We start from the raw sequence: 18,603 nt of genomic DNA, 5'->3' as shown, positions 1-18,603 counted from the left end.
TATGCAAGAGAAAGGATTAAGATAACTTCCCTATCACGAATGGAGATTGGAATGCTTGGAAGTGCTTGGAATGCTTGATAATGCTGCAACAATGGTGGTGTTGATAGTATGCTATCCAAAATGGTCTCCAAGAGCTCAACTTGCAAGAAGATTGCTAAACTTGCCAAAGAATTCCCTCCAAATGCCTCCAAAGTGAAAGATAAAGGCCCAAGAAGGAATTCAAACGTCGGTGGGCGCATGCAGAGGCGTTACGATTCCTTCCGGGCATAGGCGTAACGCTCAAATGGCCACCTGTGGATTGTCAGATTCGCGGGATGCTAGTGCGCAGCGCTGATGTCTCTGTGCCGTGCCTGTGTCCCCGAAGGTGACAAGTCAACAGAGTTGACAATGCTTAGGCCAGAGCTAACATGGATGGTCTAAGTGGACAAAAGGACATGATGGCAGATCCTGATCTGATGAGATGGAGGAAAAGCGCCATTTGTCACATTAATTACAAGGGATGATATTTTTGATATTACAATCAGCAATACTTTTTCCCTTCCTTTCCAGTGCCTCCTATGCTCCCCAACAACTGCAACCCTAAATTAGTGGAAATCAACTCCACATTCAGTGATACCGAATTCACCAACCACTTTCCATAATTTCTGGCAGTTAACTGTTTAAATGATACCAGATTTTGCTGATGATGACTGCAGATCCGTGCAGCAATTGGAATAAATACAAATGCAGCGACCCTTATTGTTAAGTTACAACTACTTAACTGGCTGACTAAGCTACGTTAACAGGGAGATGCGGTCACCACACTAACCGATAGATCTACTCCTCCTAACTGTCAATAAGGAGTCATTTAAAACTCAATCCTATCTACCTGCCAACAAGTTTAGTGTTTGCTGATCAACTAGGGGACATTACAAATTCATTATAAATATCATTTTCTTTAGCAATTTATGGAGATAAATCTGTTTCCCCAATCATAAATTAATAGTCACTTGGCTTCGATGTAGACTTAAAATCATGATTGGTTCTGATTTTTCCAGCAATTGTGAAACATGGGACAGATCTGATTTTAACCATAAATGTTGCAGAACAAATAGCACATATTGAACTAATATACTGTTAGATAATACTTGGAATAAATGCCATGTCAAGAACCTTCCTGTAGGTTTCTCCACTTGAAGATCATAAAATGTCCTATATCTGGGCTTAACTATGGCTGTAACAGATATAAATGTAAGTGTAGTTTTCTATGATAATATTTCATCAATGAGGGAGGTCATATTATGTGGGTTGAGTGGATCTTTCCAACAAGAGAGGTTGTACCTATTGAGAACAGAAAAAGGCACAAACTATCTTAATAATACACTGTTATAAACCTACAATTAACTAAATTTTGGGCTTTAATTTTTCTGTTTGATTAAAAAGATAATGTCTAATTAGTGGTTGAGAGAATAATTTTTGGTCTCTGCGTTATGGTTTGTTAGCCCTGTATTTGAGCTAGCCCAATTTTTTAAAAATTGGTAATGCTTGTCATGTCAAACCTGTTGTAATAACCCAGTTTTGCAAGTGCATTGAAACATCTGAAGAGTCAAGTTGTTTGTCAAGTTGGAGGTGGTTATATACCTATGTTGTGCGCAGTTTGACCTTGTTGAGCCAAAACAATTAAATCTCAAGAACCATTTGAGCTGGAAGTAAATCACTTTACAGAGTCATTCCCAACATTGAGTAAATCATGTGGAAGTTTTCAGGTCAGAATAATAATGGGTTATTTTTTGAAATGGTTATATGCCATTTGATCAATTTTTGGGTAAAAATATGTTTCCAATCATAAGTTATTGATTTTTCAATTCATCACTGAAATTAAGGTTATTGCAAGATTGAAGTAAAAGAGTTTTAAGATTTTATTTGTTAGAGCTTCAAAAAATTGCAAGAGTACGTTTAACATGGCATATGCAACTGCAAGAATGGCATTCCGTGAATCCACATTTCTTTGAGGGATCATGTCAAAAAGTTTGTGTGCCTATATGTTTCCACATTTTGTTGTCAACAAAAGAAAGGGTTTTCAATTTCTCCTCTGGGCCCTGAAACCAATTACAAAACCATTAGAAAGTGCCAATGACTTAAACCATGGCTCTCGGCCACCCCCCTTTTACAAGTTGCGAATAGTATGTCGGCCTTTTAAGTGGTTGTAACAATCACTTGGGGGGCCAATGAGAGTTTTATATACTTTATAAAACCTTTGATGAATAAATTATTATTATTTTGCTTGAAAATCTTATGTTAGGATTTTAGGTGGCTTTTACAACCATCTTGGGATTGTGTTGGAACCCAACATTTAACAAATTAGAGTCAAGGATGGATATAATTACATTCGTTCAATCCGACCTTATTGGATGGTGGACATTGCATGGCAAGGATATAGTAGAGTTGAGGATGCTTGCTAATCACCTCCTTTCACAGGTCACTAGTTACTTAGCTACAAAGACGAATTGAGCCACATACAAGTTCATTTAATCAATTAAGAAGATGGTGGCCATGCATAGGGCCTTGTGTCTTAAGACTCTAGTTGCACAGTGGGATGTTGATCATGAAGATGCCGCAGAGATTGATGATAAGTAGGTACATGAGGGATTGGTTGGTGTTCCATTGGATGAGGTAGTCCCTTGTATTGGCAGTGACTCAGATATAGAGTTTGTATTTGTCTACATTTTGTCATTTTGTTGCTGTAGTCTTTCACCCTTTTAATTTTGTTGTAATGAAAATTCAAATGACATTTTGAAATTTTGCTGATTTGGGTTGAGTCATGTGAATCTCAGTTTAGCACTATTTTTCGATAATATTGTTATATAACAAATATGTTGAATGCCTTATCATATGCAAATTTGAATTTATTTATTTCCTATTTTTTTATATTTTTTGTCCTCATCCATCCCTTAGAAAAGGCTTCCCACCCCTGACTGTCCTAAAAATGCGTCCCAATTTTTCTTACCATCCCCATCCTAGACATGTCAAACATAACATTTACATAAATTATAAAGATGCAAACTCCATTTAACTTTAAGCCTAATGTGCACAAGTCCTAGAGGAATACCAATGATACATAAATGTACCGAAAAATGAGTTAGGCATGCTACAATTCCACGATGAAAAAGATCTTAAGTTTAGGTACACTTTCATTGAAGGAAGCACATTACAGGTTTAACTGTTGGTTTCAATTGTTTGATTATTCAATTTCTGATTCTAAAAGGTGGCAGTTTCACAATTGGCAAGGTGATTACAGAATTTCCAGTCTGCTGAAAGAAGTGATTTTATCTTGTGACAAAGAAACACCTGATGTCATTTTGAATTCCACTTTTTTCCTCGTGTCATCCTTTCATCTTCTGTTTGGGCTTTGTAAAAGCATAAGTAGCAATTGTACATCCAAAATAAGCATTTAAGAGAAACAAAGGAAGCATTTGAGCAATGTATAGGTTATTCGATCATAGAGTGCATTTTTCACCGAAAATTGATTATAATAGCATAGAAAGGGAAGTGTGAGAGTTAGCGATTGATCTTAGGGGCGAAACACAAAATGTTCTTGTTTGTTGTCTGCCCAAGATGCCATTAGACTGTAGATTGTAGATGAGGAGGCCATTAGATCTCACTTTTGTTGGAGTTTTCTCATGGAATTTGAGCTCTCCATGGTAAATCCTTATGTCTTCTGTTACTTGTGTGGTTTACTTCGGTCCTTCATTTTCAGTTGATTGTTAGAATGTTGCAGTTCTTCAATTTTCAATCCCTATGGTATGGAATTTCCATCCTAGTTTATAGCATGTGATTTTGGCTCCAATGAATTAAGGCGCTTTTAGAGTCATAGAGGTCAATTTAAGTGATAGGTTTTAACTTTTTTATTTTTTATTTTCCTTTACTTTTCTTCCATAACAGAGTCTACCTTCCAAGACTCACTTAGTTCGGCAAGTCTGGTCAGACTTACATGGTACTCAGCTCACATGTCCTTGGGCCTCTTGCCTCAGGATTTGTTGGGTCTAGGCAAGTCCAGGAGAGCCTTGTAACATTGTTCCCTGGAGTTTGGCTATGTACAGTCTCTTTGGTGTTACTTTGTTATTTGTATGGCTGAATATTCTGCTGATTTGTTTGGAATCATTGTTTTCTCACCATGGCATAAATAAACACAGATCTAAAGACTAGATAATAGTCCCTTGGTTAAAGGATTAAGTAAAAAGGCTTGAAATTTCCATAAGAGTGTCACTGGTTGCTTTAAAAGTAGCTTTATTTAACAATTGAAATTTATAAAGCCAAGTTGAGCAAACTAAACCCAAACTGAGGCAACCAAAGAAAATTCCTATGGGATAGAATCTTGGCATTTGGTACCTAGATTGAATGAAAAGTGTGGATGCTGGGACTCTCTTAATTTTTTTTTTTTTTAATCACTGTACCAAAAGAGTAGGGTGGACTAACTATTAGTTCCCAGCACATGACCTCAATATTTTCTTTCACTTCCTATTGCTTGAACATTAGTTCGTATAGGAATCTGAAAGTGGATTACAACACCATAAAGTCACATATCAAAGTTTGGTCCTTCAATCACTATATACATTCTTTAGCAATGTAAATATAAAGACTTGACCCTGCTACATGAGTCAACTTGGTTGTGGTGCCTGGATCTCTCCTAAGTTGCATCGTTACTACCGCCGTGACTACAATTCAAATGTTGAGATTTACATCAATTGAAATTCTCTAACACAATATCTACTTCTCAAAATTTCCGGAATTGATTTCAAATTTTGATCTCAACATTTTTGATGAAATTGAGACATATTCTAAACCTTGAAAAGACGTGATAATGATTAGCAATGTTAGATCCATGATGTGCAATTTGTTAGTATTAATTTTGGGGTTCCATAATATAGAGTGAAGTTAGTTCATGAATATGCGTGTCAATTAGATGATCATGAAAAATTAAAAAGATTAATATAATTCTTTTGGCATGGGATGATATAATTTGAATTGTTCATGAATGCCATGATTATAGGTTTCCAGTTTCTGCTTTCTGTTTTGCTGCTTGCAAGAAATAGAAGTGTTTGCTGTTTTTCTAGTTTTTTCTGCAAGGCAAATGTAGCATTAATGTGTGGCTGTCATTAATCTTGTTTTGTTTAGTGTGCATATGCAATAAGAGTCAAGGAGTACTCTGAGGTTTCTTCCTTTTTCTTTCCTGACTTTTATGCAATAAGAGTCAAGGAGTACTCTGAGGTTTCTTCCTTTTTCTTTCCTGACTTTATGTCATTTATAATTTTCAGGTAGGAGACAACTCTATTGATATTCCTGAAGCCAATGTGATTATTCAAATATCATCTCATGCTGGTTCCCGACGTCAAGAAGCACAGCGATTGGGACGTATTTTGAGAGCCAAGGTTGGCCTTTGGATGCAATGATAATTTGCAATTATCTTCAGGGGACTATAGCAACATTGATGCATATACTTGAACTGTATAAAAAACACAATGCAAATCTCAATTCTTCTAGCAAAATCTTGAACTGTGTCCATAATTGCTGTTGTTTTTGAGAAGTATCAAACTACAATACTATAAGAAATCATTGACTGGGTGGCTACCTTTTTATAGGGTAAACTCCAGGATAGGATGGCGGGAGGAAAGGAAGAGTACAATGCTTTTTTTTACTCATTAGTTTCCACAGACACACAGGCAAGCCTTAATATAAATTTGGTGCTGAATTCAAAATATTCAATTCTCTTCTTGGTTTCTGGATTAGTTTGACTTACCATGATGTTGACTTTAATTGCAGGAAATGTATTATTCTACAAAGAGACAACAATTTCTGATTGATCAAGGATACAGTTTCAAGGTAAGCGAGTTTGATAATACTGCTGTACTTGTGTTGAATGGGGTAATGTTTCAGTATGTGTTGTAAGAAGTAGGGAGCTACTAGGAAGAACAGACATCTGTGTGGAAATGAAAAGCAGCCTGTTATACCAACTTTTGTTATACAAGATCATGAGTACATTATCTTGTATGTTGCATTATATGTTACATTCAAAAATTTCAAAATAATTATTTGATAAATGAAATGAAATATTTATTAAAGAATAATACTAATGAATTAATGTCTGACTGGAATATAATTAATTAGCATTTTTAACGACCTGAGAAAATAAGTCCTAAGAATGCTTGCAATACTAGAGGAAGAGAGCTCCATACCGGCTTGTTAAGATTGGTGGTGGTCTAGTCAAGAACTCTGTCATAAATTGATGCCTTTGTTTAATGCATCAATGGGCTGGTTTAATTTGACAGGAATAATCTTTAGATCTTTTACAGTTTAAATCTCATATAGGTAAAAAAAATGAAGTGAGAGAATTGAAGCCAATGAAGTGGAATGGCCATGTTAAACATGGTTTTGATAAGGCCAAAGTTGAGACCATGACTTTACTGATATATTTGCCACCCTGACCTTTCACTCTATAAGTTTATATCAATTTGAGACCCTAAATTTTGTAAAGTTTGACTGATTATGATGTCAAAGTGTTGAGATTTTGTCTTAACGTCTTTAAATTGAAGTTGATGGCATTGTCACTCAGTAAAGTTGGAATAACTAGAATTTAGAAGAACCAAAGCTTTATCCTAATGTCTTGGAATTAAAGAAAGTTCATCTCCCTAGTGCTAACTTGCTTGATGATGTTGAGACCTGCAAAATGCCTAATTGTTCGCATGGAAGAATTAGCAGACTTTTTGTTAGCCCAAAACAAGTTTCATTTTAAATTTTGTAAATGGTGTAATATCCCTCTTTGTATGGCCTTTCCACTATATTCAAAACTCCAACTTTCTTGGAGTGTGCCAACCTTTTTGGAATGGAATTCCGGTAGTGGTAGTGTATTTAGGAAATCAAGGCGAGTCCCATGGTACTTTTCGAATGTAGTTTAAACTTTAGACATTCTTGGAGCATTCTACATTTCTTGGAGAAGTTTGCTATTTTTGGAAAGCATCAATCTTCATTAAGATTGATATCGTACGAACTTAAGGTTATGTAGGCATGGATAGATTTCATAATTGGCCTCTTTTAATATTTTCCAGAACTTGGCGGTGGCGTGGAAATATAATTTTTTTAATTATAAAGCGACTCTTATTGTTTGAAAGTAAATAAAAATAAAAGTCACTTTATAAGGAGATAAAATATGATTTTTCTAAAAAGTTATTAAATGGTTAAAAAAATATAACTTCTAAAAAGATCCCAAAAAGGGTTTTGAATGAGGTTGTGAGCAGACATTTTCATATTTTGGATTCTTGGTATTTTCTTGAAACCCCAGTTGTGGAGTCAAGCAGTTTCCACAACCCTAGAACGAAAACCCTACTGTGAAGATTGATTTTGGGGAAGGAATTCTCCCTAGTCAAGATATGGTGAATCCACTCAAGGTTCATATTCCTGCTGATTGATTGAAGAGTAAAATTTGAGCATAAATGATATATTTAATGCTCCAGAAATGCTCAAGAAATCTATAATGCAGAAATTCCAATTTTGGATTCATATAAGAAAAACTAACGTCACCATTGTGAAGTAAACCAAAAATCATGCATGCATACTGGCTAAACCGTACATCAAAATTAGAAAATACACGCACCATCACAAAGAGCGTGGAAAAGTAACTCAATTTAAAAAAAAAATAAAGCTTGTATGGTTGAGAATGGGGTTTTTGCAAATGGACTTCCAAAGTCAAAACTACAATAGTGAAGGGGGCTAAGATGGAGGAAAGATTGATGATTTGATGTTAACGTCGATATAATATGCTAAGATTCTTTAAAATATTCCCTTACTAGAATACCCTCCCTTAATGGTCAATATGTCTGCTACACCAAGTTGCCCTCTGAACTTAACAAACTTATCTGGATTCAGAGACTTGGTGAGGATATCTACAGTCTGATCCTCAGTAGGAACATACTGCAAATCCACGGATACATCTTCAACAAGCTTGCAAATGAAGTGACAGTGAAGCTCAACATGCTTGGTTCACTCATGGAAGACTGGTTTTTTGGCGAGTTTGAGCACCCCTTGATTGTCACATAAGAGGGGTGTAGGACCTGCTTGAGACATTTGGATGTTTGAAAGCATCCTTCGAAGCCAAATTGCCTCACAAGCTGGTTTGACTGATCCTCGATATTCAGCTTCCGTCGAGGAAAGAGCTACGACCTACTGCTTCTTATTGGTCCAAGTGACAACACCTGTTCCCAAATTGAAGACATACTCGGATGTGGACTTTCTGTCATCAACAAAGGCTACCCAATCCAAATCTGTGAAACTGATGTTTGGGATCTTTGGTTCGTCCATAGAGGATACCAAAGTCTGAAGTGCCCTTGACATAGCCTAGGATCTGCCTCGTTGCAGCCTAGTGATATGATGTAGGAGCTGTCATGAAGCGGGATATGTAACTCACTACATAGCTTAGATCAGGTCTAGTGGTGGTGAGATATATTAAATTGCCCACTAGTTGCCTGAAATTGGATTCATTCTCGACTGAGAGATGAAGATGCCATGAGATTGCTGCCAAACCTCAACACCTAGGCAGTAGTGTAGAAGCCCAAGGTTGGTCATGTCAAAAGACTGGCATAAATTTTGCTTGATTCCCTGAATCAAAGATGCTGAACTGCCAATGATGATTAGATCATCAACATATATAACTAGAAGGATGATATCACTGCAAGTAGTCTTGACATACAGATTCGAGTCAGAAGGACTCCGCTGGAAACCTTGATCTATGAGGTACTTATCAATTTTCATGTACCATGCTTGAGGAGACTATTTTAGGCCATATAGTGCTTTCATCAGTTTGAGCACCTGGTGTTCTTTTCCAGCAACCTTGAATCCAAGAGGTTGCGTCATGTAGACCTCTTCATATAACTCACCATTCAGGAAGGTACTCTTGACGTCCATCTAATGGACCTTCCAACCACATTGAGCTGCCATGGCTAGGACTAATTTGATGGTGCTCATCTTTGCTGTTGAAGCAAAGGTCTTTTTGTAATCAATCCCTTCGTGCTGAGAGAAGCCCTTGGCAACTAGACGAGCCATGTACTTATCCAAAGTACCATCAACCTTGTATTTGACCTTATAGACCCATTTGCATCCAATGGGTATCTTTCGTGGAGGAAGATCTGATAGAACCCACGTGTTATTTTTCAGCAAGCTGTGGTGCTCAGTTGCCATAACTTGTTCCCACGTAGGTATCCCTTTGGCCTCTATGTATGTATGAGATTCATGCACACTGTGAATGTTGGCCATTAGAGCAAAATTAACATAATTAGGATTTTACTCTTCTTCTGAGCAGTTCTACCCTTGATGAGCTCATCAACATGAAGATTGACAGTTGTCTTAGCCCACCATTTAGGACGGAGAGTAGAAGTGCCAACATCATTAAACAAAAGATCAGATGAATCCTGAGGAAAGTCAGGTGGTGCAACTGCGTGTCTAGGTGATCCCGTAGGAGAAGGAGCCGATGTAGGTGTAGGAATTGGAACAGTTGGAGTCCTCCCATAGGTGGACCTAGTGTAAGACGAACACCCAAGTCCGAAGCCTTCAATGGCCGATCCTCTGGATCCAAAACAAAGGAGAGAGCTGAAATGACCCCCGTTCCTCATCAAAATCAACATTACGACTGCAGATGAGGTGATTTGTCTCAATGTCAATCAACCGGTAGGCCTTGTGAGTATCATTGTAGCCGGCTAGCATAATCATCTGGCTCTTGGCATCCAACTTGGTGCATTTAACATTAGGGATCCAAATATAAGCAGTGGAGCCAAAAACTTTCAAATGATTGATTCTAGGCTTGCGGCTTGACCAGGCCTCTTCTGGAGTCTTCTTCACAGCCACAGTAGGAGACTAATTCAGAAGATAGACAACAATGTTAACTGCTTCAGGCCGAAATTTCTTTGGAACACTCTTGTGTTCAAGCATAGACCAAGCCATTTTGATTATCGTGCGGTTTTGCCGCTCAACGACATCGTTTTGTTGAGGGGTGTAGGGTGTTGTGAGTTGATGTTTGATCCTATGTTGTTCACAGAAATGAGAGAAAGCAGAAGAACAAAACTGCCGCCAATTGTTTGACCTAAGAGTTATAATGTGCTCACCAGACTCTTTTTCTACTAAGGCTTTGAACTTTTGAAATAAACCAAACACCTTTGATTTTTGTTGAAGAAAATACACCCACATTTTTCAATTGAAATCATCAACAAAAAGCATAAAACACCTAGACCCAGTAATAGAACGAGTATCGATTGGTCCACATATATTAACATGGACCAATTGTAGTACCTTAGAAGCCTTCCAGGAGTCGCCATCCGAAAATGGAGTCCGATGGTGCTTCCCAGCATGACATGCTTCACAAACTTCGAGGTTCTGGGTTTGGATCTCTGGCAGTCCAATGACAAGATCTTCTTAAACAAGCTGAGAAAGATAATGCACATTTAAGTAACCATAACGCTGATGCCAGAGTGTACTAACAGAGGAAGGCTTGGCTACCATGGCAAGCTCCTGAGAATCACTAGAGTCAACTAGTTTGAATAAACCATGATCCTCAAGACCCACGACAACAATAGATTGAGTCTCCCAATCAATGATACTGCATTGATATGAACTGAAGGTCACGTCAAACCGAGCTGAATGGTCTCAGTATCTAACTGACTGAGAGAAGGTTGAGTTCCATCCCTGAAACATAGTACACATTGAGGAAATTTCCTCCCTCCAGAATGAATTTGCACATTGCCCTTTCCGACAACAATGTACTCTTCCCCTCCAAAAATAATAGAATCTGAGTAAGGTTGAAACTCGGTGAACCAATCCCGACGATGAGTGAAGTGGCGTGAGGCACCTGAATCTATATACCAGGTAGAAGACTTCATATGGTTTGCAGGTCTTTTAGCCATGAAGGCGTAAAAGGCAGACTCGTTTTGCTCAGTGTGCTCCGCTACATTAGCTTTAGGCTGTGAACCACTTTGCTTGGACTATGCAACCAAACGTTTATGGCATTCAAGTTCCATATGACCAAACTTATGGCAGTGATTGCACTGAACATTTTTCTTCTTCGAGCCTTCTGATGACGGAGCAAAGTTCTTCGGCTGAGAAGACTGAGATTTGCCTTTATCCTTATGAAAGGATTTGGTTGCGAAAGCTTGTTCTGTAGAGGACAAGCTGGTATTGCTGCCGAATTGCTGCTTCCACTGATCTTGCTGGAGAAGTTTGGTGCAAAGATCAACGAACTTAAGATCAACACCAGTTGAGGTGATGTTGAGTGTTTCGACAAAATGCTCATAGGACTTAGACAAACTCTTCAATGTGATAACTACCATGTCCTCCTCCATAGTCCAACCGATGGCTTCTAATTGATCACGGATGTCTTTGATCTGATTGAGATGCTCCTGAAGGGATTTTCGCTCATCCTTGACTATAGAGAAGAGCATATTTTTCAGAGTGAAGGCTCTGCTCTTATCAGATGTCTCATGCAGCGTCTTGAGATGCTCCCATATCTCGGCAGCTGTTTCGCCAATCGGTATTTGAGGAAGCTAATTGTCAGTCCAAATAGCTTGATGAGCATGACAGCTTCACGATTTTTTCTCATCAAACTTGGTTTGATCAGGACTGGCTGTAGAGGGATGAGTGGCCTTTCCAAAAACCAACTGATCGGTGACAGGATACTCAAAAATTGTGAGCATCCGCTGCTTCTAGGCATTGTAGTTTCACCGCTGAATTTTTGACTCCCCTTGAGCTGAATATTCGTCAAAGATGGTTGATTGGATTACGGCACAAATATCGAGGTAGGTATGTGTCAACGCATGAATTCGTGTAAATTTGATGTGTAATGAACAAAATTGAGGCATAAAGTTTGCACGAATTTCGAGGCAAAATAGATAATTTCGGAGCATAAATCCCAATGCATGAATTTCGGAGGACCCAGAAAAATCTAACAGGGACTTAAATATCTGCCCGAAAAACCCACTCAGAAAAAAGGATTTTCTGCAAACCCTAGCCACTGAAAAATATAGAGGGTTCGTAAAATATAGAGGGTCCATAAAAGTCATTGCGTGGGCTTGAAAGAGCCGGAAAAACTCATAAAACAGTTGTGAAAACACGCGATTTGCAGGTGTGAAGCAGAAAACGCGAAAGAAAAAATCGCATTTAAGCACCCACACGAGCACAGGCCGAAATTTTGATTGAAAACCCTAGACAGGTTTTTGAGAAAAAAACAACTGAAATAGTTTAGATAGGTTTTTGAGAAAAAAACAACTGGAATAATTTCGAAAAATTTCACTAATATGAAATTAGGATTACAAAATTTTCGATAAAAATTCTCCTGTGCTCTGATACCATATTATGCAATTAATTGGCAAAATAATGAATGCATCAAATGAATGATCAAACGATCAGTTATAAGATTACAAGATTCGATAACAGAAACAAAATTAGAAACATCTAATATTTACAATAGAATACAAAATTGACCACTAAATAATAAATAACTAAGATATTATTCTAATACTTAAATGCTCCTAGCTCTAAATTAACAAATTTCATATGAAAATAGGGGTGTTTGGGTCTTTCAGACACAATGATAGGGTTGTTTGGCTTCAAAATGCCGAAAAACAAGCAACTCACTTGATGCCATGAACAAACATCTGTTTGCAAATTGGTTTCATGGAGTCTAATTCATGCAAAATGAAAGGCAGCTTGACTTTCTCAAACCTCATGAACATTATTGAACAATTGAAACGTTGCCAAGATCATTGAAAAGCTGCAAACACTCCAAATCCAAAAAACACAATTGCAAACTTGGAGATTTTTTTTTCTTTTTTTCTCATCAAACCATTTTGATTCTCTAGGTCATTCAAGGCTGTAAAATAAGAGCATATTGAGTTTTAGGAAAATACACATGCAAAGTGTTTAGCCTGTTCGAATCTTTGAAATAATACAAAATAAAAGTGATTAGCTTGCCCTCCTTCCACTCCCCAATCTTTTAAAAAATACACATGCATCAATGCTCTAATACCATGTTAGATAATAACTTAGAATCTAGTGCAAGGAATAGAAGCTATGAAACTTTAAATACAAATGATAATGAAATCAAAGTAATGTAAGGGGGTTTCGTAAGAGAGAAATGCCAAATGCTTACAAAGTAAATTAACATTAAGAAAACTCACAATAGCATGAGTGATTATACAAGCTAGAGAAGATACACATATATAAGCCTCTTGCATGCATACTCAAGGAGATGATAAGACCAAGAGATATGAGTTAACTTTCAATCTAGAGGTGAGTTAACTTAGTCTAACTAAGATTGAGGTGGCCTTGATTAAACAGAGGTGACACCTAACTACTCTCAATCAAGGGTTGATGAGGTAGTGGTGGCACTTGTGTGCTTCAAGTCAATGTGTGCATATGCCATTATTAGTTACATAGGAGAGAAAAATTAAATATTAATATTACCCTAATAAAATTACTAAGTAGGTGCAATAGCATACTTACACTTAGGATAGAACATATCCAAGTTGAATAAAATATCACACTATCATGGATGAGAAAATCCCTCTTCAATCTACTTTGAAATCTAAAACAAAAACAAGTTTGCTAATATAAACATTGCACAATTTATTTTCTGGGGTTTCACATAAGGATAAAATAATTAACCAAACTTGACCTATCTGTTTTTGATATTAGAGTTTAGAGCATGAAACTTTGAAGAATTCTGTTTCTCAACAATGGTTTTTCTCCATTTATGACAGCTAAAACTTAAAGAAAAATACTATTTGAGGATTAAAAGAGAGGTACTTGTAGTTGTATCGAAGATTAATTTGATCTGGAAGGAAAAATATCAGATGGGAACAAGACCTAGAAGAAGATATGATGAAGACAATTAATTATCACAAAGCATTCAAAACTGCTTCATAGATTCCAACATCAATGTCACACAAAGTTAATATGGATCTTCTTATTAATTGAATTCTTCTTGGAACAATTACAATATTTGCGGTTGGACATGGATGAAAATCTTGGCAGCATAAGCAAGTTTCAACTTCACATAATTTACACAAACACTTAACAATTTAATTAACCTATAATTCGAATAACAGTCTCTGTATTGTAAGTTTGACATCAACTCATTACGATTTATGTGTAAATGTCACATATTTATAGCCTTATCTGCAGCTTCTTGAAGTTTCCAAGAAAATAATAAAAACAGTCGCTTTGAAAGAAATTCTATCTTTATCCTTTGAAAGTAATATAAAATGTTACTTTCCATTTTTGTTTCTCATCTTGAGTGTCTATCTAAATCAAGGGTTTTAATCTTCTGATTGTCTTTTATTTGCTTTAATTTTTTCGTAATTTTGGCTTGGGCATTAATTTGGATAAAAGGCTTAGATTCAATGCTTTTTCTCCTTTATTGTGTTTTATTTTCCTTCCAATGTTGACTTTGACCCATGTACTAATTTGGGTGCTAATTTTGTTTTGTTTTCCACTTTGGTTCGACAAGAAAAACATGCTATTTTGGTTCTTTATTGAGTTAAGGTGCTCATTTTCATTTTGGGGGAAGTTTTGGCTCATTAATACCAATTTTGGAATAATTAACTCAACTCCAAATTTATTCCATGTAATATCCCTTTTCTGGATTACCCTGTAATTTGCCCTAATCCAACAAGGGACACAATATAGTTAGAGATATAATCCTTACTCATGAATAAGATAGATAAGTCTACCTTGGATACCTGCAACCAATTTAGATAATGATGCAGATATAATTCATAGAATACTTCCATTTCTAGGGCTAAGGGATATACATATTTATAGCACATAATAAATCCAAATGATTATATAAGGGTTCAACCATAACGAGGGTTCACCTTGAAATGCCTACAAGTTAATATAATGATATGATTTTTTGCTGTTTTTCATTTAATATAAGTGTTTGATTTCATGCATACAGGTCATTACGAGCCTACCACCTCCAGACACAGGAGCAGATTTGAATTATTACAGTAAGGATGACCAAATGCAGCTTCTCACAAAGGTGAGTGTTTAGTTGCTTGTCAATTCAATGGCAAGGTAATTAGAAGCAATTACTAGCTAGTCATTTCCTGTTCAACAAGTTTGTACTATAAAATTACTTGCCTGGCTTTTCAGGTCTTGACTGCTGGAGATGATGCAGTTGGTTTGGAACAATTAGAAGAGGATGCTGATGACATTACCCTTCTAAAGGCTCGTCGTTCAGTTGGCTCAATGAGTGCTATGTCTGGAGCTCATGGCATGGTGTACATGGAATACAGGTATTAACCAAAGCACATCTTGTGTTTTCTTGCTTTTCATTGTCCCAAATTTTCTGTCTTCTATCCTTGAGTATCCAGCAATGGAAGTCTGATGTATAAGATTGATTTTCAGCACTGGACGAGGAAAGCATGCAGGACATGGTCAAAACAAACTCAAGCCTAAAGATCCCAATAAGAGACATAATCTATTCAAGAAACGTTTTGGCTGAAGTTGAATAGTAAAATTAAATATCAAATTTTTAAGTGGACCATTGCAAATCTGTGGGAAGGGATTGCTTTTGGCGTTTGTGTATGGGCACAACAGCACAGTGATTCATATTCAGAATTAACTGACTGCAGCCGTCATTCTTTTGTCTTGGTGCGCATTTCCCATTGCCTTGAAGGCTTCATAGAAGCATTGTCCTGTCTCCTGATGCTTACATCTTTTCTTATGTTTTATAAAATCATAAATCATAAGTATGAACATCTGATTTTGTAGAAATCATAAGCTGTTGAGTGGATTATTCATTTTTTCTAGTTGACATTGAAGAGAAGTCGAATTCAATATTTAAGTTATACAACTGTTGCATCATATATGCTTATATGATGTATACAGAACTTCTCTGCAAGTTTTTAAATTATGTAGTCTGGACAGCATTTATACTCTCCAACCTTTGTTGTTATTTCTGTAATTTTGTCTAAGTGCTACCAAAGTATTCTCAATAGTAATTTTTACTTAGGTGCAGCAGAAGATGGAATTTCAAAAATCAATTTAATAAAAATAAATAGCTTCATTTAAGAACATTCTCAATCTGTTTCTTCCTTCTTCACATGGACTTGGATAAACTTAAAACATTGCACAATTATTCAAAGAATATTTTGCCCTTGGCTACAAGCTTTTCACTTGAGGTATCAAGTCCAGGGAACAACTGCTTCTATATTGATTTATTCTTGAACAACAAAATGTTTTACTTGCCCTATTTATGTCAAGGAAGGAAATTCCAGAGCTTGTACATGTCTTGGCCAAATTGTTCCTTGAAGTGTATTCTGCCTCAAATTCTCCTTGCTTGCATCCACCAATGCTTAGATATCTCTCGATTGTCTTCTGGCCTCATCTTCTCCACTCCATCTTTGAAGGCAACATTTTAGTGCTGCAAAATTGCTTGATTCCACCCATCTTTGTAGATAAAATATGAAGACCTTCATCCAATTCCATGCTCGGATATTCATTACTAGCCTTTCTTCACAATGAGTAAGTAAAACATCTACTACTTATGCATGGAGAATCCATCTAGAATCAAATATGCCATTGAAGAATTGGAGAATAGGCTTAGGCTTCTGAAATAAAAAGATCTCATATATCGTGCTATGAGAGGTTTCCAGGCCAAAGAGTCTTTGGTTTTATGTCCAAGAAGGATTCTTTGTGGATAACTTCCAAAGATCTCGATTTCTTAAGAATGGTGGCTTGTTCATGAAACATTTGTCTCACTGTTCATCCCAATTTAGCATCTACCAAGCATTGTTCTGCTCTTCTTAAGCATTCCACTCATACCTAGTGAATATTGGCACGAATACTCACTGCAAAATGTTGAAATCCCACAAGTGAGTGTTATGTGGTTTTAGAGGTCACTCAAGGTCTAGGGGATCCTTAACTATGTTTGGAATACGGATGGTTGTAGATATAGAAAAGTGTCTTCCAAATCACATCATCTTAGATTTTAGAGGTGTGGAATGGGAACAACTAGTGGACTAGGAAAGCATTCCCTTCATATGCAGATATTGGTATAAACATGAACTTTTGGCATGTGAGTGCCTTCATACCCCGTTCCCTTGATATCATCTAAACACTGCAAAGGGGCTTCTAGGTTATTTAGGAACAAAAAGAGCCAAAGGAGAAGGAAGCACAATGTCAAACAAATTTGCTCAAAAGGGTGCAGAAATAATGGAAAAAACTCAGAGAGCGCATTGAAAAATGGCAAAGCTATAGCCCTATCGAAGGACCATAGGTTCACATTTCTAATCTCTTTGCCATTTTATTAGATTGAGCGCCAGGCTTGCTTACACAGACAGAAATTGCAAGATTCCTCATAAACAAGAAATGGGAAAAAAAGGCCTAGAGAGAGACAACAAACCATTTTCACTATCATAGTTGACTAATCATTATACCAGCAAAGTATTAGCAAACAGAACAAAAGGTATGTCAACACTCTTGTTACCAAATTTACATTTCTTGATTTGAAAATTAACAGAAGAAAGCCTTCATTTAGCAAATCCTTGTTATAAGATCCTTAATTGAGACCTGACTCTTGAAGGGAAGCAAATCAATTTAGCCTCTTATCTTTTGTAGCAAATAACACCCGCAAAGAAACAAGGCCTATCAAAGATAGACCCCCCTTAAAAATTTATGTGGATTCTTTCTTGGAATAGATGGGGTTCTTAAAACAAAATTCAAGCAAGACAAAGTGGATTTGGTTGTTCTCCAAGAAATTTTCAGAGTGAACTCCAAAATTAAAAAAACGAATAAGTGTGTTCAGTTGTTCACAGTTCCATTTGATAAAACTGATATTTAATTAATAACAAAAATGATAATGCATGCTAGATAGAGGTGTGCAAGTATATCTTTATTCATACATTAAATTTTTGCAGAAATAGACTACATATGGTTAGCCAAGGACCAGACTCATTTCCTTGACTATGCTATGGCCATTTAAAGGGCTCAATAGTTGCTATCAAAACAGAACCGTCTATCACTCCTGTAACTAAAAAGCTGACAAACAATTAATACATAGTTAGATACGACCATATTATCGAAACATAATAAATGCATTGTATTTTGACTACATCATGCCTCCAACGAAAAAATTATCTTCTAGATGACAAAGAAAACAAGCAAGCATCAAGTAACGTTAGGAAAGGTTTTCCCCACTTGTGACAACGTTGTATCAAAGGAGAACATGGATGTTGACACTTCTTACTCGCAGCCAAAATGGCCTCAACATAACCTAATATGTTCACAATTAGTGATTTTTCATAATGAAAAACTAAGATTTGTAATGATTGTTTTAGTTGGGAGTAGAAAGGAAACCTAATGGAGGAAACCTAGAAGTACACGAGGGGTATAAGTAGAACCAACATATTCAATCCTCTCCTTTTCTTTTTATTAGTTGAATACTGAAGGATTTCCATCGAAAAATGGAAAGCCAATCGGAATCTTATTCTTTATGAGGCTGAAATTCGCTAACTACCAAGGATGGTACTTGGGTTATAAATGGCATCTACGAACATTGCAATGGTGTGTTGAGTCACAAAATCT

General features: G+C 36.6%; 1 protein-coding gene across 2 annotated transcripts in view; it reads left to right on the top strand.

The window, feature by feature from the left end:
* LOC131041579 (general transcription and DNA repair factor IIH helicase subunit XPB1) overlaps positions 1–15,961 on the top strand; it is a 95,366-nt gene extending 79,405 nt beyond the window's left edge. For both annotated transcript variants that reach the window (XM_057974708.2, XM_057974707.2), the window contains exons 16-21: positions 5,295–5,408; positions 5,619–5,699; positions 5,800–5,859; positions 14,972–15,055; positions 15,169–15,311; positions 15,424–15,961. In XM_057974708.2, coding sequence (XP_057830691.1) covers positions 5,295–5,408; positions 5,619–5,699; positions 5,800–5,859; positions 14,972–15,055; positions 15,169–15,311; positions 15,424–15,520 — 579 coding nt within the window. In that variant the 3' untranslated portion in view covers positions 15,521–15,961. The remainder of the gene's footprint in view (positions 1–5,294; positions 5,409–5,618; positions 5,700–5,799; positions 5,860–14,971; positions 15,056–15,168; positions 15,312–15,423) is intronic.
* Positions 15,962–18,603: the final 2,642 nt, after the last annotated feature.

Source organism: Cryptomeria japonica, chromosome 8 (assembly GCF_030272615.1).
Source record: "Cryptomeria japonica chromosome 8, Sugi_1.0, whole genome shotgun sequence".
Lineage (NCBI taxonomy): Eukaryota > Viridiplantae > Streptophyta > Pinopsida > Cupressales > Cupressaceae > Cryptomeria > Cryptomeria japonica.
Note: the sequence above shows the minus strand (reverse complement) of the source record. Positions and strands in the feature narration are given on the sequence as shown.